Source organism: Octopus sinensis, linkage group LG13, assembly GCF_006345805.1.
Source record: "Octopus sinensis linkage group LG13, ASM634580v1, whole genome shotgun sequence".
NCBI classification, from domain to species: Eukaryota; Metazoa; Mollusca; class Cephalopoda; order Octopoda; family Octopodidae; genus Octopus; species Octopus sinensis.
Genome location: NC_043009.1, coordinates 71,583,401 through 71,604,366, shown reverse-complemented (window position 1 = coordinate 71,604,366; position 20,966 = coordinate 71,583,401). Strand labels below are relative to the sequence as shown.

General features: G+C 41.0%; 1 protein-coding gene across 1 annotated transcript; it reads left to right on the top strand.

The window, feature by feature from the left end:
• The first annotated feature begins 3,019 nt into the window (after positions 1-3,019).
• LOC115218341 lies at positions 3,020-4,048 on the top strand. Its single transcript, XM_029788091.1, has one exon. It carries the CDS (start codon positions 3,020-3,022, stop codon positions 4,046-4,048), a length of 1,029 nt encoding a protein of 342 aa, XP_029643951.1.
• Positions 4,049-20,966: the final 16,918 nt, after the last annotated feature.

Here is a 20,966-nt window from a genome sequence, read left to right as displayed (position 1 = left end):
CTCCAAGATTTTCCACTTGATTTTCTAATCCATGGTGCTTTGCTTCAATGACTATAAATGCCTAGTTAAAGCAGTGGTTAGTGGGTCTCACTTGAATGTTGAAGGAGGAGGTATGTGAATGAGACAGAAGGCCCTTAAAGGACCTTCACATACTTCTGCACATTTCACTGACTGTTGGGGTCCTTTGATCTGAACTCTGCCTCATACACAATTGTCCCTCTTTCTCAGTGGTCATTAAAGAGACATGTAGTGTTGCCCCTACATGAGCATCTTGCCTCTGTCTCAGGTGTGGGCCTACTAATATTTTCTTTATCCTGGGTGCACAGGTGTGTTTAATTATATATTTTACAGAACCTATTCATATGATGAAAGTGTTTATCCAGTTAGTTCTTATCCATACAAGCTTTTACATTTAGAGAGAAAGCGGGTGTGAACCACAAGACTTTTTGATGGCATTTTCACTGGATCCTTTGGGCAGTGACACTTATTTCCATTATTCCTCAAGAATATGTCTGAGCATGAGGCAATATCACCTTTGACCTTTGTCATCTCTTTTGTATGGCTTCATGTCTTGAGATCCTCCTTCAATACTTCATCCCTGGTCTTTTTGGATCTCCTTCTTCCACAAGTTCCAACCACTTTAAAGGATCTGCACTTCCCGATGCAACTCTTCACATTCATACACATCACATGACCAAGTCAATGCAATCTTCTCTCTTGCACATTTTCTGGGAATCTGAGAAAACATTGGCTCTTATTGGGTCAGTAGTTGATGCTATCGAGTGGTACATTTATTGATGAACAGAACAGCAGCCTGGCTTCTTCAAACCTTGTCTCCTGCTGAAAGACTCTCTCATGATTGACTCACTTAACCATGCATCAGGACGGAATGGCTAAACTTATGCTTGTTGTGATTGGACAATTTCAACATTAATTATCATAATTGAAATCCAATAAAATGCTGATGTAATCACTTTTCCTATTTCCAGTTTCTGTTCGTCATAAGTCAATATAAATATAATTGTTGTTCTTCACCAATTTATGAACAGCAAATCTATCGCATCATCTCATTGTAGAAGAGAAAACAAAAGAGTTCCAAAGTGGTAAAAGTCGAGATTAAAATAATTGAATTTGCCAAAAGAAACACAAACGGTGCAACGGAATCGAAATTTGGTATTAATCATCCGGTCTCTTCGCAGTTGGTGGAAATGCTGAGAATTATATTGGTTTCATATGATGGAATGGAAGCCAAGTTGAAGGAATGAGTTTTAGAACTTCTTCCTAATGGCTTATATATGTTACACATGCAACGATTCTTTTGTGCTTTTCAGGTCACTAAGGAACTGGGGCACAGTCAATTCAAAGCGTTAAACATCTTGTGCTTCAGGAATAGACACAGTTTCTTCCACCAGACACAGTGGATTCTTGTCACGCGGGAAGTCTCAATGGTGTGCATTCGAATAAACATGCATGCTGGCTACGTTTTGGCTGCAAAGATTTTCTGCAACTGAAACAAACACAACATGTTTTGTATACATTATTTTTGATTGGAATTAGCTGCTCATGATATTCTAAATTTCTGACACCATTTTTAAAAGAGGGTCAAAACAAAAATAACCAGAGATTAGGAGAATGAGAAAGGGAAACCACCTAAGGAGTGGCATTATAAACAGGATTATTTGGTGCCAACTCAGATTTTCGTATTTGGCTTTCAGGCAATGCTTCCTGGTGTGGAGATATCTGTTTTACCTTTTCAGTCACAAATTCCAGTGATTTGATATTATTCTGTTCCACATTATCAATCAGAGATTCTTGGGGTGAATGTATGATGGACATCAGTTCCTGTGGAGTTCCATTAGTGGTGATGGTCAGAGCAAAAGAATTTCTAGAGGATTTTAGAAAGAGGCAGAGCCAAGGAATTAAGGAATTCATTTCGCAATCATACAAAGGGTGGATTTGATTCTGTTGCACAGAATTAAGCAAATGTCTTCCAATATAGGGTTTTGTTGTCTGACACTTTGAGAATGGAGTTCGGCTGATGGAAACTGCTCCCATCATGCGCACGTGTGTGTGTGTGTGCGGTGTGTATGCGGTGTGTGCCTGTGTGTGTGTATATATATTTATGTATGTATGTGTGTCTGTATGTATGTGTATGTGTGTGTGTGCATGTGTGTGTGTGTATGGCATTAAGTGTAAGTAAAAGATTCAAGTATGAATAAAACAAGGAAAGAAAAATGTCTGCCAAAAGTTAAGGATGATATTTTCTTTAAAATTCATCTTTTATTCTCTTGGATCCAAAAAATATACAAAAAACTTAAATTTAAATCTAAATACTCAAACACGCACACACTCTCATACTCACCCACCCACACACACGCACACACAAACACACACACACACACACACACACACTTGCTTCACTGAGTATGTGCAGGCATCTGTGTATATATTTGGTTGGAATTTCTTGGAAATTGGTGACACAGAATTAAGCACAGAATGAGAGAGAGAGAGAGAGAGAGAGAGAGAGAGAAGAGAGATAGACAGTCAGATGGACAGCCATACTGACAGACAGACAAACAGGCAGACAGGCGGACAGACGGACGGACAGACAGGGTTTCAGTATGAGTGAAGGAGCAACCGTTGCAATGAATGAAGTTTAGTTGATGCAAAAATGCAAAGAGAGAAGCGAAGACATTGGTGGTTCCATTTAAAAAGATCGATGGAAGATAAAGATTTGGAATGGATCGAAAAAAAAAACGTCAATTGGTTGAAATTATTCATGCAATTAGTAGATAAAAACTCCCTGCTAGGTATTCAAATATACAAAAGAATAACTCATAGAATTTAAAGAATGGAGTATGATGCAAAGAATGGTGTTTTTGGACTGATTAGATCCTGGCAAATCATTCTGGCAAATCAGCTGCTGCTGGCGGTGATGATGATGATGATGGTGATGGCAATAGCAGACCTCTGTGATGTTGGTCATTAGTCAAATGACCAGCTGTAACACCACACAACAATGAACCAGAGCATAGGAGTTTTTAGTGGCCATCACTCACTAGAAGCAGATATGGACGTTTTGGATAACAACAATATGAAGCAACACCACAGAGCTATTGCAGCAAGAATCCTATTTCTGTCAACTGATGACCACAGAGCTATTGCAGCAAGAATCCTATTTCTGCCAACTGATGACCACAGAGCTATTGCAGCAAGAATCCTATTTCTGCCAACTGATGACCACAGAGCTATTGCAGCAAGAATCCTATTTCTGCCAACTGATGACCACAGAGCTATTGCAGCAAGAATCCTATTTCTGCAACTGATGACCACAGAGCTATTGCAGCAAGAATCCTATTTCTGCCAACTGATGACCACAGAGCTATTGCAGCAAGAATCCTATTTCTGCCAACTGATGACCACAGAGCTATTGCAGCAAGAATCCTATTTCTGCCAACTGATGACCACAGAGCTATTGCAGCAAAAATCCTATTTCTGCCAACTGATGACCACAGAGCTATTGCAGCAAGAATCCTATTTCTGCCAACTGATGACCACAGAGCTATTGCAGCAAGAATCCTATTTCTGCCAACTGATGACCACAGAGCTATTGCAGCAAGAATCCTATTTCTGCCAACTGATGACCACAGAGCTATTGCAGCAAGAATCCTATTTCTGCCAACTGATGACCACAGAGCTATTGCAGCAAGAATCCTATTTCTGCCAACTGATGACCACAGAGCTATTGCAGCAAGAATCCTATTTCTGCCAACTGATGACCACAGAGCTATTGCAGCAAGAATCCTATTTCTGCCAACTGATGACCACAGAGCTATTGCAGCAAGAATCCTATTTCTGCCAACTGATGACCACAGAGCTATTGCAGCAAGAATCCTATTTCTGCCAACTGATGACCACAGAGCTATTGCAGCAAGAATCCTATTTCTGCCAACTGATGACCACAGAGCTATTGCAGCAAAAATCCTATTTCTGCCAACTGATGACCACAGAGCTATTGCAGCAGCAAGAATCCTATTTCTGCAACTGATGACCACAGAGCTATGCAGCAGCAAGAATCCTATTTCTGCCAACTGATGACCACAGAGCTATTGCAGCAAGAATCCTATTTCTGCCAACTGATGACCACAGAGCTATTGCAGCAAGAATCCTATTCTGCCAACTGATGACCACACAGAGCTATTGCAGCAAGATCCTATTTCTGCCAACTGATGACCACAGAGCTATTGCAGCAAGAATCTATTTCTGCCAACTGATGACCACAGAGCTATTGCAGCAAGAATCCTATTTCTGCCAACTGATGACCACAGAGCTATTGCAGCAAGAATCCTATTTCTGCCAACTGATGACCACAGAGCTATTGCAGCAAGAATCTATTTCTGCCAACTGATGACCACAGAGCTATTGCTGCAAGAATCCTATTTCTGCCAACTGATGACCACAGAGCTATGCAGCAAGAATCCTATTTCTGCCAACTGATGACCACAGAGCTATTGCAGCAAGAATCCTATTTCTGCCAACTGATGACCACAGAGCTATTGCAGCAAGATCCTATTTCTGCCAACTGATGACCACAGAGCTATTGCAGCAAGAATCCTATTCTGCCAACTGATGACCACAGCTATTGCAGCAAGAATCCTATTTCTGCCAACTGATGACCACAGAGCTATTGCAGCAAGAATCCTATTTCTGCCAACTGATGACCACAGAGCTATTGCAGCAAGAATCTTATTTCTGCCAACTGATGACCACAGAGCTATTGCAGCAAGAATCTATTTCTGCCAACTGATGACCACAGAGCTATTGCAGCAAGAATCCTATTTCTGCCAACTGATGACCACAGAGCTATTGCAGTAAGAATCCTATTTCTGTCAACTGATGACCACAGAGCTATTGCAGCAAGAATCCTATTTCTGCCAACTGATGACCACAGAGCTATTGCAGCAAGAATCCTATTTCTGCCAACTGATGACCACAGAGCTATTGCAGCAAGAATCCTATTTCTGCCAACTGATGACCACAGAGCTATTGCAGCAAGAATCCTATTTCTGCCAACTGATGACCACAGAGCTTTTGCAGCAAGAATCCTATTTCTGTCAACTGATGACCACAGAGCTATTGCAGCAAGAATCCTATTTCTGCCAACTGATGACCACAGAGCTATTGCAGCAAGAATCCTATTTCTGCCAACTGATGACCACAGAGCTATTGCAGCAAGAATCCTATTTCTGCCAACTGATGACCACAGAGCTATTGCAGCAAGAATCCTATTTCTGCCAACTGATGACCACAGAGCTATTGCAGCAAGAATCCTATTTCTGCCAACTGATGACCACAGAGCTATTGCAGCAAGAATCCTATTTCTGCCAACTGATGACCACAGAGCTATTGCAGCAAGAATCCTATTTCTGCAACTGATGACCACAGAGCTATTGCAGCAAGAATCCTATTTCTGCCAACTGATGACCACAGAGCTATTGCAGCAAGAATCCTATTTCTGCCAACTGATGACCACAGAGCTATTGCAGCAAGAATCCTATTTCTGCCAACTGATGACCACAGAGCTATTGCAGCAAAAATCCTATTTCTGCCAACTGATGACCACAGAGCTATTGCAGCAAGAATCCTATTTCTGCCAACTGATGACCACAGAGCTATTGCAGCAAGAATCCTATTTCTGCCAACTGATGACCACAGAGCTATTGCAGCAAGAATCCTATTTCTGCCAACTGATGACCACAGAGCTATTGCAGCAAGAATCCTATTTCTGCCAACTGATGACCACAGAGCTATTGCAGCAAGAATCTTATTTCTGCCAACTGATGACCACAGAGCTATTGCAGCAAGAATCCTATTTCTGCCAACTGATGACCACAGAGCTATTGCAGCAAGAATCCTATTTCTGCCAACTGATGACCACAGAGCTATTGCAGCAAGAATCCTATTTCTGCCAACTGATGACCACAGAGCTATTGCTGCAAGAATCCTATTTCTGCCAACTGATGACCACAGAGCTATTGCAGCAAGAATCCTATTTCTGCCAACTGATGACCACAGAGCTATTGCAGCAAGAATCCTATTTCTGAGAATCCTATTCTGCCAACTGATGACCACAGAGCTATTGCAGCAAGAATCCTATTTCTGCTGCCAACTGATGACCACAGAGCTATTGCAGCAAGAATCCTATTTCTGCCAACTGATGACCACAGAGCTATTGCAGCAAGAATCCTATTTCTGCCAACTGATGACCACAGAGCTATTGCAGCAAGAATCCTATTTCTGCCAACTGATGACCACAGAGCTATTGCAGCAAGAATCTTATTTCTGCCAACTGATGACCACAGAGCTATTGCAGCAAGAATCTTATTTCTGCCAACTGATGACCACAGAGCTATTGCAGCAAGAATCCTATTTCTGCCAACTGATGACCACAGAGCTATTGCAGTAAGAATCCTATTTCTGTCAACTGATGACCACAGAGCTATTGCAGCAAGAATCCTATTTCTGCCAACTGATGACCACAGAGCTATTGCAGCAAGAATCCTATTTCTGCCAACTGATGACCACAGAGCTATTGCAGCAAGAATCTTATTTCTGCCAACTGATGACCACAGAGCTATTGCAGCAAGAATCCTATTTCTGCCAACTGATGACCACAGAGCTATTGCAGCAAGAATCTTATTTCTGCCAATTGATGACCACAGAGCTATTGCAGCAAGAATCTTATTTCTGCCAACTGATGACCACAGAGCTATTGCAGCAAGAATCCTATTCTGCCAACTGATGACCACAGAGCTATTGCAGCAAGAATCCTATTTCTGCCAACTGATGACCACAGAGCTATTGCAGCAAGAATCCTATTTCTGCCAACTGATGACCACAGAGCTATTGCAGCAAGAATCCTATTTCTGCCAACTGATGACCACAGAGCTATTGCAGCAAGAATCCTATTTCTGCCAACTGATGACCACAGAGCTATTGCAGCAAGAATCCTATTTCTGCCAACTGATGACCACAGAGCTATTGCAGCAAGAATCCTCTTTCTGCCAACTGATGACCATATTCAGAGACTCTGAAATGCGGTGCTTAGTCATATTTCTCAAATCCTCAAAGGTATCTCTATGCAGTTACTCAGCTTGCTAGAAATAGCAGTTAAATTTTCTTCCATGTTGGCATTAATATTTTTAAGATAAATGAGGATACAAGAACAAGTAACCCTGAGTGTAGTAAACCAGAATAGTAAATGGAATGGTCACAGTTGGAACGTGGGTCAAATAATGAAAATTTCACGTCCAGGAATAATGGCCAGGAATCTCTTAATTGTCTTTGATTATCAGAGTTTGTTTAGGATGAGAAAGTGTGGTAAGCTATTCATGAGTGTTGGGCAGGGGGACAGTGCTGTTGCTGTTGTTGTTGTTTTTTAACTCCGGGTCAAACCTGAGCAGCAGAGATGTGATCAAAGACAGTCCAGCCATGACTATGCTGGGTTTTTTTTCTTATAACTACAACATATTACCCAATGGGTGATTAGAGGGAGATTTGTCTGCTATTTGCAGCAGGTCGAGACAAGGTAAAGGCTTTCTTGTGGTATCTTTATTGATAGCAATGGTTCTGGCGCCCTTCAATAGGAAAATTCCTTTTTTTTTTTGCTTAGTCTTGTATCAGCTCTCTTTCAACAGACTTTGATGAAAGGCATAGTGACCTTCACTATTTATCTTGCTTTCAGGAAGAATGTATCTTGGACAACATTTGTGAATATATTCTTCTCTTTTTTTAAGAGAGTAGGATGAGATTTGTGGGATATGTGGTTGCTATTTCTAGCAGATCGAAAGAATACATACAGAATCTCTCTTTGCTTTCATTGTAGCTTGTTAAAGACAAACAGACACACTGGAAAGCAATTTGCCTCTGGGCTTTCAAAGCATTTCCACAGACATCAAACATGAAATGTTGAAGTCTCCTAAGTCAAACACTTAAACAATTGAAGCAGGGAGGTCCTTAAAGTCAAGGCTACTTTTCAAGAATGGTTTCTCTTTTCATGAGGTTTGCAAATCAGGGTATGTGAGGAGTTGGCAAAGATAGCAAGTTTGTTTGTTGACGTTATGCTAAATACCCCCAAAATGGCCTTTAACCCACAAGAATCTTCCATTCTCACTTTGCACTCCCTACACACACACACTCACACACACACACACACACACACCAACATACACATACATATACACACACATATAGATATGCATACATACATATATACATATATATATGTATGTATATTTGTATGTATGTAAAGTATATATGCATCTATATTCTTTTTAAATAGAAAGCAAAGGGCTCACAGCCAGCTCCCTTAAATTTTAAGGTCTATAACAGATGTTATTTTCTTTGCAAAACATTTTTGGTGATTTTCTTAACACACAGAGGTATGACTATGTTTACACATCATGTAAAAAACATGTCTGTGCATACGGATCTATCTGTCTATTTATCTTTGTATATATCTATGTCTGTAAATTTTTATATATGTATATGTGTATATATGTGCCAATGTATGTATGTATATGTGTGTATGTGTGTGTGTGCTTGTCTGTGTGTGTGTGCGTGTACTCAGGCACCTATAAACACATGTACACACACACATACACACACATACACGCACACACATTCTCTCCAAAGAATAAGATGGTTGATGATAAAAGAAGCAAATTTCTTTGGTCAGTAAGAATGTCCATCCGAACATAGGTCAGTGGTTTGTGGTTTTAAACTTGGGGCTAAAAGGACTCAGAAAGGCAAAACCAATTTGGTAAAGGAAGATACAGAAGCTTAAAGATCTATGAAACAGTCAGAAATTTAGAGAAATACTTTTTGAAGCATCTGATAAAAGGGAGAAAGAAGAAGAGGAGGAGGGGAGAGAGAGAGAGAGAGAGATTTGTAGCATGGAGGAGAACTGGAAGTTTCAATGGGGCAACTTATTAAGGGCCACAGACTAAGTTGGCTACTTGCCAAGTTCCTGCCACTGACCAGATTGAGGGCTACATAGAAAAATGAAGTGGACAGAGCCAAAGGAGCTGAAGCAACTAGGAACAGAGGCATGGGGACCAGAGGCATGGAGGCCAGAGGCATGGGGGCCAGAGGCATGGGGACCAGAGGCACGGGGACCAGAGGCACGGGGGCCAGAGGCATGGGGGCCAGAGGCACAGGGACCAGAGGCATGGCATGTTCTGAATTGCAAAGTTATGTATCAGAGAGAATTGAGACTTTGTAAGTGTGAAGAACCGTGTATGGTGGGGATTATGGTTTTGCATTTAGTAATTCTGGAAAGGGGGAGGCGCAGAAGTGCTACTATAAAAAGTTAAGGAATATGGAGAATGCATCAGAGAAAAAGAGTCTCCCCAAGAGAGGCAGAGACCCCTTCAGGTAGATGACCCTGCTGGATCTGTAGAAAAGGCGTAGGTAGAAACTCTGTAAGCTGTACCTGGTGTAAGCTATGGACACAAGAGGTGAAGCAATATCAAAGGAAAGCTAACTGGGAAGGTAGTTTTTGTGTGTGGCAGATACACTGGGGCAATAAACACCAAAGATATACAGAAAACAGATTCCATCACATACCAGTGGGAGAAATTAGAAGTAGTTGATAGCTTCTACTACCTAGGAGACCAAGTCTGTATTGGGGGTGGATGCTCTGAGAGTGTAACTGCTAGAATAAGAATAGCCTGGGCAAAGTTCAGAAAGCTCCTACCTCCACTGGCAGCAAAAGGCCTCTCGCTCAGAGTGAAAGGTAGACTGTATGATGCATGTGTGTGAACAGCCATGCTGCACAGCAGTGAAACATGGGCTGTGACTGCCAAGGACAGGCATAGGCTTGAAAGAAATGAAGCCAGTATGCTTCACTGGATGTGTAATGCCAGTGAGCAGGTTTGATAGTGTGTAAGCCTCCTGAGAGAATTGTTGGACATGAGAAGCATCAGATATGGTGTGCAAGAGAGATGACTGCACTGGTATGGTCAAGTGTTGCGTATAGGTGAGGACAGCTATGTGAAGAAGTGCTACACCCTAATAGTGGAAGGAACCTGTGGAAGAGGTAGATCCAGGAAGACTTGGTGTGAGGTGGTAAAGCATGACCTTCAAACATTGAGCCTCATAGAGGCAATGGCAAGAGACAGAGACCTTTGGAGATATGCTGTGACTGAGAAGACCAGGCAAGTAAAATAAGATCACAGCCATGGCTGATACCAGTGTTGCATAACTGCTCCATTTAAAAGTATCCTTGAATTGTCAAGCAATATGATGTGCTTGAGAAGACCTGTTGAGCCAAGTGAAATTGGAATCTTAGTTGTGGCCAGTGCCACCTGATTGGCACCCGTGCCTCCTGATTGGCACCCGTGCTGGTGGCATGTAATAAGCACCCACTTCACTCTCTGAATGGTTGGCATTAGGAAGGGCATCCAGTTGTAGAAATCTTACCAGGTCAGATTGGAGCCTGGTGCAGCCTTCTGGCTTGCCAAACCTCAGTCAAAGCGCCCAACCCACACCAGCATGGAATATGGATGTTAAACAATGATGATGATATGAATAATGGCGTCCAACTCAGGTTGTTGAACCTCATGGAGAAGATGACAAAGGATCAACATGAATGGTGCTTTGCTGTGCTCAAGAATCCCTGTCCATCTGAGTGAAAAGGAGGTCCTAAAACCTTACCAATGTCTATGCCTCCACATCCGATCTGCTCATGTCGAGCTTCCTCAGCAATTCAGTCATGTATCACCCACTCCTTCTTCCCCCTTCTAACTATAGCACTGTTTCTCATTGAGTTCTTCAGTTTTGGACCGAATGTGTGTTTCTGGTACTTCGTTAAATGCTTCATTAAGTCTGACTTGAGCTGAATTGAGGTTGTTTCCGATATTCCTTATGGACTTCGATTGATGTTACTGAGCTGCTTTCTTTCATTCCTCTCTGTTACCTTTTCATTGCAAGTAAAAGTTAACCAGATCCAACCAATTCGTTCCGACAATGGCATACAGCTCAAGAAGGTCTGTGGCTTGAAATATTTTGGGTCCAATATTGTTAACAGTAAGAAGGACTTCCTTAAATGCAGGGAACTCACTCAGAGTGTTGGTAGAATGCCTCTAAACACCTGGCAATCAAATATATCAAAGTCAAATAAGGGTTACCCTCTTCAGGATCTATGGAGAGAGAATTCTTCTGTCTGGAGCAGAATACTCAATCATGAAAAAGAGGGTTCGAATTCATTTCATGATGTGACAACCCAAGTAAAGATTTATGGATGTAATCTACTTATCTACATCATTAAAGGGGGAACCTCCTTGGGTCATGAATGACCATGGGATAGCAACTAGAAAGCTCCCCTCATTTCTACAGCTGAGTGAACTGGAGCAACGGGAAATAAAATGTCTTGCTCCAGAACATAACACACAGCCTGGTCCAGGAATTGAACTCACTACTTTATGATTGCAAGTCCGATGCTCTAACCACTGAGCCATTCACCTTCACATCTCTACTTTTATTCCTCAACGCAATCTTGCTGAACACCAGGCTATATCAGATGTTATATTTTAGTGGTTCCCAGCTCCTAGAAGAAGATGAAGAACACTTGACAATTGGCAGCAACACACAACATGGAATCATGGATTTACCAAAACTAATGGGGTACAGAGATTCCTGTCCCTGCATTATGAGACTCATCTCCATTGCAACCCGATGAAGAAGGAGACAGAATATAAGGCTGATAGCATCTTACTCCATAATTTAGCTGCCAAGAAGGAACATCCTGATAGATTTTGTAGAAATTGATGGCCGGACAAAGGAGGTGAACATATCAATGTCTGTTATATGTTTCTTATTCATTCGTCTGTGACATAGGAACTAAAATCTCTGAGATCACCAGAAGAGGAAAGGACGAAATCAAAGAAGAGGAGAGAAAGGTTCAACAAAACCAACCTCATCCTCCATCAACATTACCATTTCTGCCAATGCCATCCGTTCTCTTCAATTGGTCTTCAGAGTCACCAACGCCATCACCATAAAGGAAAAAGAGAAGTAAAGAAGAAGAAAATAAATTCTTGGATATAAGATAAAGCTGCTGCTGCTGCTGCTGCTGCTGCTGCTGCTGCTGATGATGATGATGATGATGATGATGATGATGATGATGATGATGATGATGATGATGATGATGATGATGATGATGATGATGATGATGATGAACAAAATATTTGTCTTTGTTGACAAATGTGTTATCCTTTTCTTTTTTTTTGACATATATTCAAATTGTCAGAAATAATTCTTAGTTCTGAATACAATGGAATCGTGGGAATGTTTTGGCTGCAGTTCTTATGCAATGAAGATTTGAACACCAAGGGATAAATGTTTAAGTGAAGAATTTAACAGTTCCTGCATGTTCTTGAATGGCTAATTATATGTCGTTAATGCTGTAATTGTGTTAGCTTCAACAAATGGTCTCAGGTCACTTACCTGACAAAGAACACCTCAGAAATTTAAGGTAAAAATAATTAAAACAATTAATATTCTCTTGGCTAAGCTTTTTCTACGACGACCATTGAAGGAATGGACTGAATTAAAACAAGACTGAACATGCAGTACAATGGGCTTCAGTACAGTTTCTAGTCACTAAATTCCACTTCATGATGTGAGTCAACCAGAGGTTATAGAAGAGACTTGCTCAAGATTCCATGCTGTAGGACAAAATCTGGAACTACGTTACTTTGAATCAAACTTGTTAAACATTGTCACATCTGAACATTTGTGTGTGACTGTACGCACACACACACACACACACACACACACACAGATATCTGTGGATATTAATCCGCATGGTTCCAATGACCTTCAATGGACATAAATGTCAGAATCTGTTGTGTTTGTATCTATATTTAGTAACATCCTGAAACCACAGAAGGAATTTGATGCCATGGTTACTAAAAATAATGCTGCACATTGAAACACACATCTGTCTCTGCTTGCGTGTACCATTATATACATATATATATATATGTGCATACATACATAAATATGTGTGTGTGTGTATACATACATACATGTATGTTTACGCACATGCACATGGTATATCTATCTACCTACCTGTTTCACTCTCTATATATGTGTGTATATTTACACATACATATATATATAATATATATATGTATATTATATATATATATCATCATCATCATCGTTTAACATCCATTTTCTATGCTAATATAGATATATGTCTTTGTATATACATACATACATATATATATATGTGTGTGTGTGTGTGTGTGTATGTATGTATATATATATGCATACATACATACATGCATACACGCGTACATATATGTATGTGTATGAATGTATGTATGTATATATATATGCATACATGCATGAATACATACATACTTCTATGTCTGTATTTGTTGTCTGTGTTAACTCCATCCCAAAGATGGAGCCTTGTCTCTCCCTTGGAAACCAGCTCCCTCCTCAGTGGAACAGACGTATGTATGTACACATCTATATATAAATATATTAACATACATAAATATAAACACACACACGCACACACACACACACACGCACACACACACACATGCAGAAATAGCCACTCACACACACAATCTGTTTACCTATCCAGTCTCTCTGTCTGTCTATAAGTTTATTCATATATCTGTCAGTTATCTCCTACCCCCCCCCTCTCTCTCTCTCTCTGTCTGTCTAGTTCTCTCTCTTTCTCTGTTCCTCTCTCTGTCTTTCTCCCCCTCCCTCTCTCTCTCCCAGCCGTTTCTCTTACATGGAGTTTGTCTCAATATTGTGAAGAAGGTTTTTTAAGACATCAACCATTTGAGTTGCAATGTTATTGTTTTACCCGAGGTCAACGTTGGACAAGCAGACCTATGATCAGAAGCAATCCAACCGTAACCATCCCACCTTAATGTTAGAAACTACATCACCTAAGGTATCATTAGCTGAATTGTTAATTGCAATATAGTATTGTGAGATGACGATGTGAGTTGTGCTGCAGTATGGGCACCAACATCACTGAGTTGTTCTCTTCACAATGATGTGGTCCTGGTTTCAATTCCAGTGCTTGTCATCTGGAAGAAGTGTATTCTGCTGTAAAATCAGGCTCACCTGAACCTTGTGAGTGGAACCAGGAAAATGGAAACTGTGTGGCCCAATGGGTCAATGGGTCAATGAGTCGTACCTGGGTTTCACGGGACCACCCTTCTCATAAGAGGCTTAGCAAGTGATTTTTATGGTTATTTGATCTGCTACAGATAGCAGCTAAATCTCCCTCAAATCATACACTACTAGATTAAAAACAAAAGATAAATTAGGTAATGTAGTCCTAGGTGCACTATGCCTAAATTTAAGATGGGATGGTCATTGTTATAATGTTGTTGGTCGTACATCTGCTCAATTAGGGTTGAAAGGAGCCAAGCAACTAGACCAAGGGATTGTTGTATTATTTAGCCCCAAATCAACTCCAATTCAGCAAATCTACAACCAATCCTATTTTAGTTATCAATTTTCTTTTTTTTTGTTTTGAATAATTTTGCCAATGTAATTTGCCATTTTTTACATAATGCATCATGATTTAAGAGTTCTTCACTGCAATGTTTTTCAGTCTGAGCAGCTGCGTATGGGTTAGCTCATAAAGATTGTCCTGCATAGAACATGTCAGTCTTTCAACCAATGGTCCCAGTTGGTGCAGTGTGTGTCTTGCTGCAAAGTTTAACATTCTGTTTCAGTGCTTTGCACTTTAAAACAAAAGATCTGAATTATTGAATTGCTGTAGACATTCCCATTGCTATTTATTGAGGTAATTCCAACTACCAACTGGCTTAACAAGTTTTATTTCTAACACAATGAGTTTCCCACACTCTGCAAGATTGCCTGATATTTCAAAACGTTTCTATGTGCATCCAAGAAAATATCACATCTAATGAATAGATGAATGTCTGACATTTTCTGCCGTCCTGCATTGGCTTGCAGTTTGTTTAATGGCTTCAAATATTTAAAGAGAGGCACTCGTGCCATGCCAGCAGTTATCATTGTAAAATTTGATGTGTGGATATTTTTGGCTCCCGATTATCTTTTCTTTCATCTTTCCGGAATAAATCAAAACTTGAACCTTTGGAACCACAAACTGGCAGGAACCATTTGTTGTGTTGATTGGGGTTTCATGTGTCTGGGACAATGAAGCATAACCATTTTCAAAGTTTTCTATTCCACTCACAGTGGGGCAATACTGTAGGAGAAGACACTTGCCCAAGGTGTTATGAACTGGGATTGAACCTGGAACCACCTGGTTGATCAATAAACTTCCTACCACACAGCCAATTCTATCTATCTATCTATCTATCTCTCTATGTATCTATCTATATATCACTTTACCTGCCTATATATATATATGTATGTATATATATATATATATGTATGTATATATATATATATATATATATACATATACATGTATGTATGTATGTATATATATATATATATATTATATATATATATATATACACATACACACACACACACATGCACACACATATACAGTTATACACACATTCAGACACAAACCAGACACATGCACAAGCATTCTGCACAAATGGTTTGTGTGTGTGTGTGTGTGCACCTCTCTCTCTCTCTGCATGTGTTGCAGTATGTTGCACTTGCGTCTACGGCCTACATAAACATGTGCGTGCGGGTGTGGGGGGTGGGGGAGTGTTTTGAGACTTGGGCACGGGGGTTGTGTAATGCACTGCCAAGAGGGGGGGGGTCTATATTGAGGGGGGCGGGAAGGGTGAGAAGTATATAATAGAAGCAGAGAAACTTGAGAAGTGAAGTTTAAACACAATTCATGTGTATGAGAGAGAGACAGACAGACAGACTATATTTGTATATGGGGGTGTCTGTGTATGTGTCACTGTGTATAACTGTGTGTCAGTTTGTATACACTGCATGGCTCTATACGTATATATGTCTGTCCATATATGAGTGTGTGACTGTTTCTGTGGATATATATATATATATATATATATATATATTTACACCCACATATATATACATTCATATATTCACACACACACACACACACAGATATAAAAGAAGTTTATCAGTGTATACAGGCGTGTGTGTGTGTGTGTGTGTGTGTGTGTGTGCGTGTGAATGAGCACATGTAGTTTTGTATTTTTCACACTGTGTGTGTCATTGACAGTATATGTGTCAATATTACTATGCGTGTGTGTGTGTGTGTGTGTCTGGTATGTATGAGTACATGACTGCCTGTATATATTATACATATGTAAAGGTTTGTGTGTGCATATCTGACTGTATATGTGTGAGTGTGTGCATTTATATATGTAACATCTTGTATGGATGTTACTGCTTATATTGTCATCGTGTCATCGCCATTGTCATCAACATTATTGTTGTTGCCACTATTGTCATCGTTTTAATGTCCATTTTATGAGATTCTTCTAAAGATACCACAAAATTCATTGCAGAATATTGTCTACGGCCAGGTGCCTTTGCTGTCACCAACTTTCATTTGTTTTCAAGTTAAATAATATTTCTGCTTCACTTTTGACTACTGACAGCCCAATGCCAACACACACACACACACACACCACACACACACACACATACATGTGTATGCATGTATATATATATATATGGGTGTATATCTACATGTATGTATATATATATATATATATATCATCATCATCATCATCGTTTAACGTCTGTTCTCCATGCTAGTATGGGTTGGATGGTTCGACCGGGGTCTGGGAAGCCAGGAGGCTGCACCAGGCTCCAGTCTGATCTGGCAGTGTTTCTACAGCTGGATGCCCTTCCTAACACCAACCACTCCATGAGTGTAGTGGGTGCTATTTATGTGCCACCGGCACAGGTGACAGGGGAGGCTGGTAGTGGCCACGATCAGTTGGTGCTTTTTACGTGCCATATTTATATATATATATATATATATAGGTGCAGGAGTGGCTGTGTGGTAAGAAGCTTGCTTCCCAACCACATGCTTCCAGGTTCAGTCCCATTGTGTGGCACCTTGGGCAAGTGTCTTCTACTATAGCCTTGGGCCAATAAAAGCCTTGTGAGTGGAATTGTTAGATGGAAACTGAAAGAAGCCTGTTGTATTTATATATATATGTATGTATGTATGATTGTATGTATGTATTTGTGTGTCTGTGTTTGTCCCCCACTGCCATCGCTTGACAATTGATGCTTGTGTGTTTATGTCCCCATAACTTAGCAATTTGGCAAAAGAGACTGATAGAATAAGTACTCGGCTAACAAAGAATAAGTCCTGAGGGTTGATTTGCTTGAGTAAAGACAGTGTTCCAGCATGGCCACAGTGAAATGACTGAAACAAGTAAAAGAATAAAAGAATATATATATGTATATGCATGAACATATGTATATCATCATCATCATCATTATCATCATCATCGTCTAACATCCACTTTCCATGCTGGCATGGGTTGGACAGTTTGACTGAGGACAGGCTAGCTAGTGGGGACTGCACCAAGCTCCAGTCTGATTTGGCAAGGTTTCTACAACTGGATGCCCTTCCTAATGCCAACCACTCCGAGAGTGTAGTGGGTGTTTTTTATGTGCCACTGGCATGGGGGACAATCAGGAGGCACTGGATTCAACCACATTCAGATGGTGCTTTTATGTGCCACTGTCACAGGAGCCAGTCATATATGTGTGTGTGTATGTATGAAAGTCGCTAGAAGCATGTGTATATATATATATATGTATGTATATATATATGCAAATATGAATACGTGTATGTGTGTGTGTGTGTATTTGTATGCATATGTATGTATCTTTTATCTGATATCTTGGTCTTGTTGCAGTTATTGGACTGTGGCCATACTGGGGCACCACCTTGAAGAATTTTTTCAGTTGAATGCATCGAACCTGGTACTTATTTTTTCTTTAAGCCTGGTACCTACTCTATCAGTCTCTTTGCTGAACCGCTAAGTTATCGGGACATAAGCACACCAACACATGTGTGTCCGTACGGATGTTCTTTATACGCTTCTCTCTATTTTGAGAATCCAAAACGAAGAGAAAAACACTTCAACGGAATGGTGGTGGTGGCGGTGGCGGTGGTGGTGTGTCTGCTGAAGAGAAGGGATAGGGGAAAGAAGAAGGAGTGGATGTGACCTTCCCTCCCTCCCTCCTCCTCGTCTTCCTCCCACTCATTCCTCTCCTACTTTAGCTGTGTTTTTTTCTTATCCTCCTCCTCCTCCTCCTCTCCTTACATACCACTCCACCTCCTTCTCCTCTCTCCCTACTTCCTCCCAATCCTATCTCCCCCTTCCACCCCCTCCAAATGTAAATGAACCTTCCTTGAAATGAACATGTGGTTGCACTCTATCATCACCATCACCACCACCACCACCACCACCACCATCTCACTGCTATCATCTCTATCCTTATTAAAATCTCCCTCCCCACCCTCTATCTTTCTTTCTTTCTTTCTTTACCGGTTTCCCCTCTCTCTTGCTTCTTTGTGGGATTAATTGTTAATCTACAGACTTCCCTCCACTCCTTCTTCTTTCCCCTATCCCTTCTCTTCAGCAGACACACCTCCACACCCCCACCACCACCGCCGCCGCCTCCGCCACCACCACCACCACCACCACCACCACCACCACCACAACCGCCACCACCACCATCATTATTGTCATAGTCATTGTTATCGCCATTGTCATCACCATCATCTTCATAATCATCATCATTGTCTGTCTGCCTTTCTCTCTCTCTCTCTCTCTCTCTCTTCCCCCTCCCCCCGCTCTCTGCCTTATCATTTGCCAGGCATTAAACTTCTTCCTCTTTGTCTCTTCCTTCTTCCTCATAAAAAAACAATGTTCCCTTCTAAACCATGTAGTTTCAGGTTCAATCCTATTACATGGCACCTTAAACAACTGTCTTCTACCTCCCCAGTATGTGTGTGTGTGTGTGTGTGTGTGTGTGTGTGTGTGTGTGTGTGTGCGTGTGAGTAATACTTCATCATTGATCTCACCTGAGATCTATAAAGTGTTAGTAGTCGTAGGGGCCTGTATTATACATCCACATATCCATCTATCCATACATCCATCCATTCACACATACGTTCATCCATCCATCCATCCACGTCCATCCATCCACACATCCGTCCATCCATACATCCACCTGTCCATATATGCATGCATGCATCCATCCACGTCCATCCATACATACCTTTAAGTCCATCCTGGACAGAGTCTGTCCGGGAATAAATAGAAGGACCCATCCCACTCCATCATCGGATCTCTACACAAACAACAACACAAAGATTACTGCTGGAACATTCCCATCAACGCAAGGAGAAAGTATTTATCATTGACAGGGGTGGTCAGCTGTTTGAATATCAAAGAGAGAGAGAGAGAGAGAGAGAGAGAACTGCTAGAAATAAGAACCAGGATCCCTCCAAACGCATACTCTTGGAATGAAAAAAAAAAAAGAAAACTGTATAATGGAAAGCTTAATATACAAAAGGAATGGTCAGCTGACCTGTGGCCAAAAGGTAAAAAAGGGTTCAACCAAAGCACTACCACCACCACCACCACCACCATCACTATCACTTCCACCAATATTACCACTACAACAGCAACGACCACTATCAACTCCCCACCACTACTGCCACCACCACCCTTTCTCACCCCTCCCCACCCTCCCACTAGTGCCACCATTATCATAAACACCACTGATTGAGTCAACAGGAAGGCAATATTTTTCTCATTTCCTGGAAGTAGGAATTAGACTTCAGTTTGGTAGAACCTGTTGTTTATGGGTATTGAAATGGGTGTGTATATATATATATATATAGGACTGTGCCTTAATATATGTGTGTATGTAAGTATTCAGATGCAGGTATGTAGGTGTTTAATGTGCTTGTGTGTGTGTGTGTGTGTGTACATGTAGATGCTACTAAATGTGCACACACACACACACACACAGAGGGTGCTGTGGATATATTGTCGTCTAGATTACGCAAAAATCAAAATAACACTGACATCTCATTTTAAAAGATATATTTACCAAAATTGCATAAAAATATCTTGAAATCCTGAAGAGTCAATTTACTCAATAAAACTGCCATTGTCTTCAACCACAGCAGCCAGACGACTTCAGAATCTCCTGCAACTCTTTTGGATGGTCTCCTTATTGAAGTTGGTCAATACTGCCATAATCCTTGCCTTCAGTTCATCTTTGGTGTTACGGGGAGTTTTGTTGGTCTCTCACTCAACTACACCCCCACACATAATAATCAAGGGGGTTGCAATCTGAGGAGCTAGGTGGCCAGATGTTAGGGGTGATGTGGTCGTAGAAATTGTCTGATAGTCATGACTGGGTTCTCCTGCTTATATGCCATGGTGCAGAGTCCTGTTGCCAAATATAGAGTCTTCCAGTAGCTGCCTTCTTGACCCAGAACAGCACTACCTCATCCAGGCACTTGATGTAGGTCTCCATGTTGAGTCTGAGGCCATGTGGGAAAGTGAATGGAGGCATAACATCACCATCACTTGTGATCACTCCAACACCATAATGTTGACTGGATGTTTTTGATTTTTATCTCTCTTGGTACATGTTTTTGGGAACATGGCAAGCCAATGGTTGTTCTGTGTGTTCATTTGATCCTGGCAGAAATTTTTCTCATCTCAGAAAAACCAAAGCATTTTCGGTTGAAGGGGATGCTTGAGTTGGTTCTAAAGCCTTGTAATGCCATCTTGTCCTTTGATGGCTTGAGATAAAAATTGGCCCTTTCTCATCTTGCATGAGGAATACTGAATGCCTTCATGCAATACCTGCCTGATAAGAAACTCAGACCCTCCCATGACCCTGGCAACGGCTTGATTGACTTGGTGGGATTGATGTCA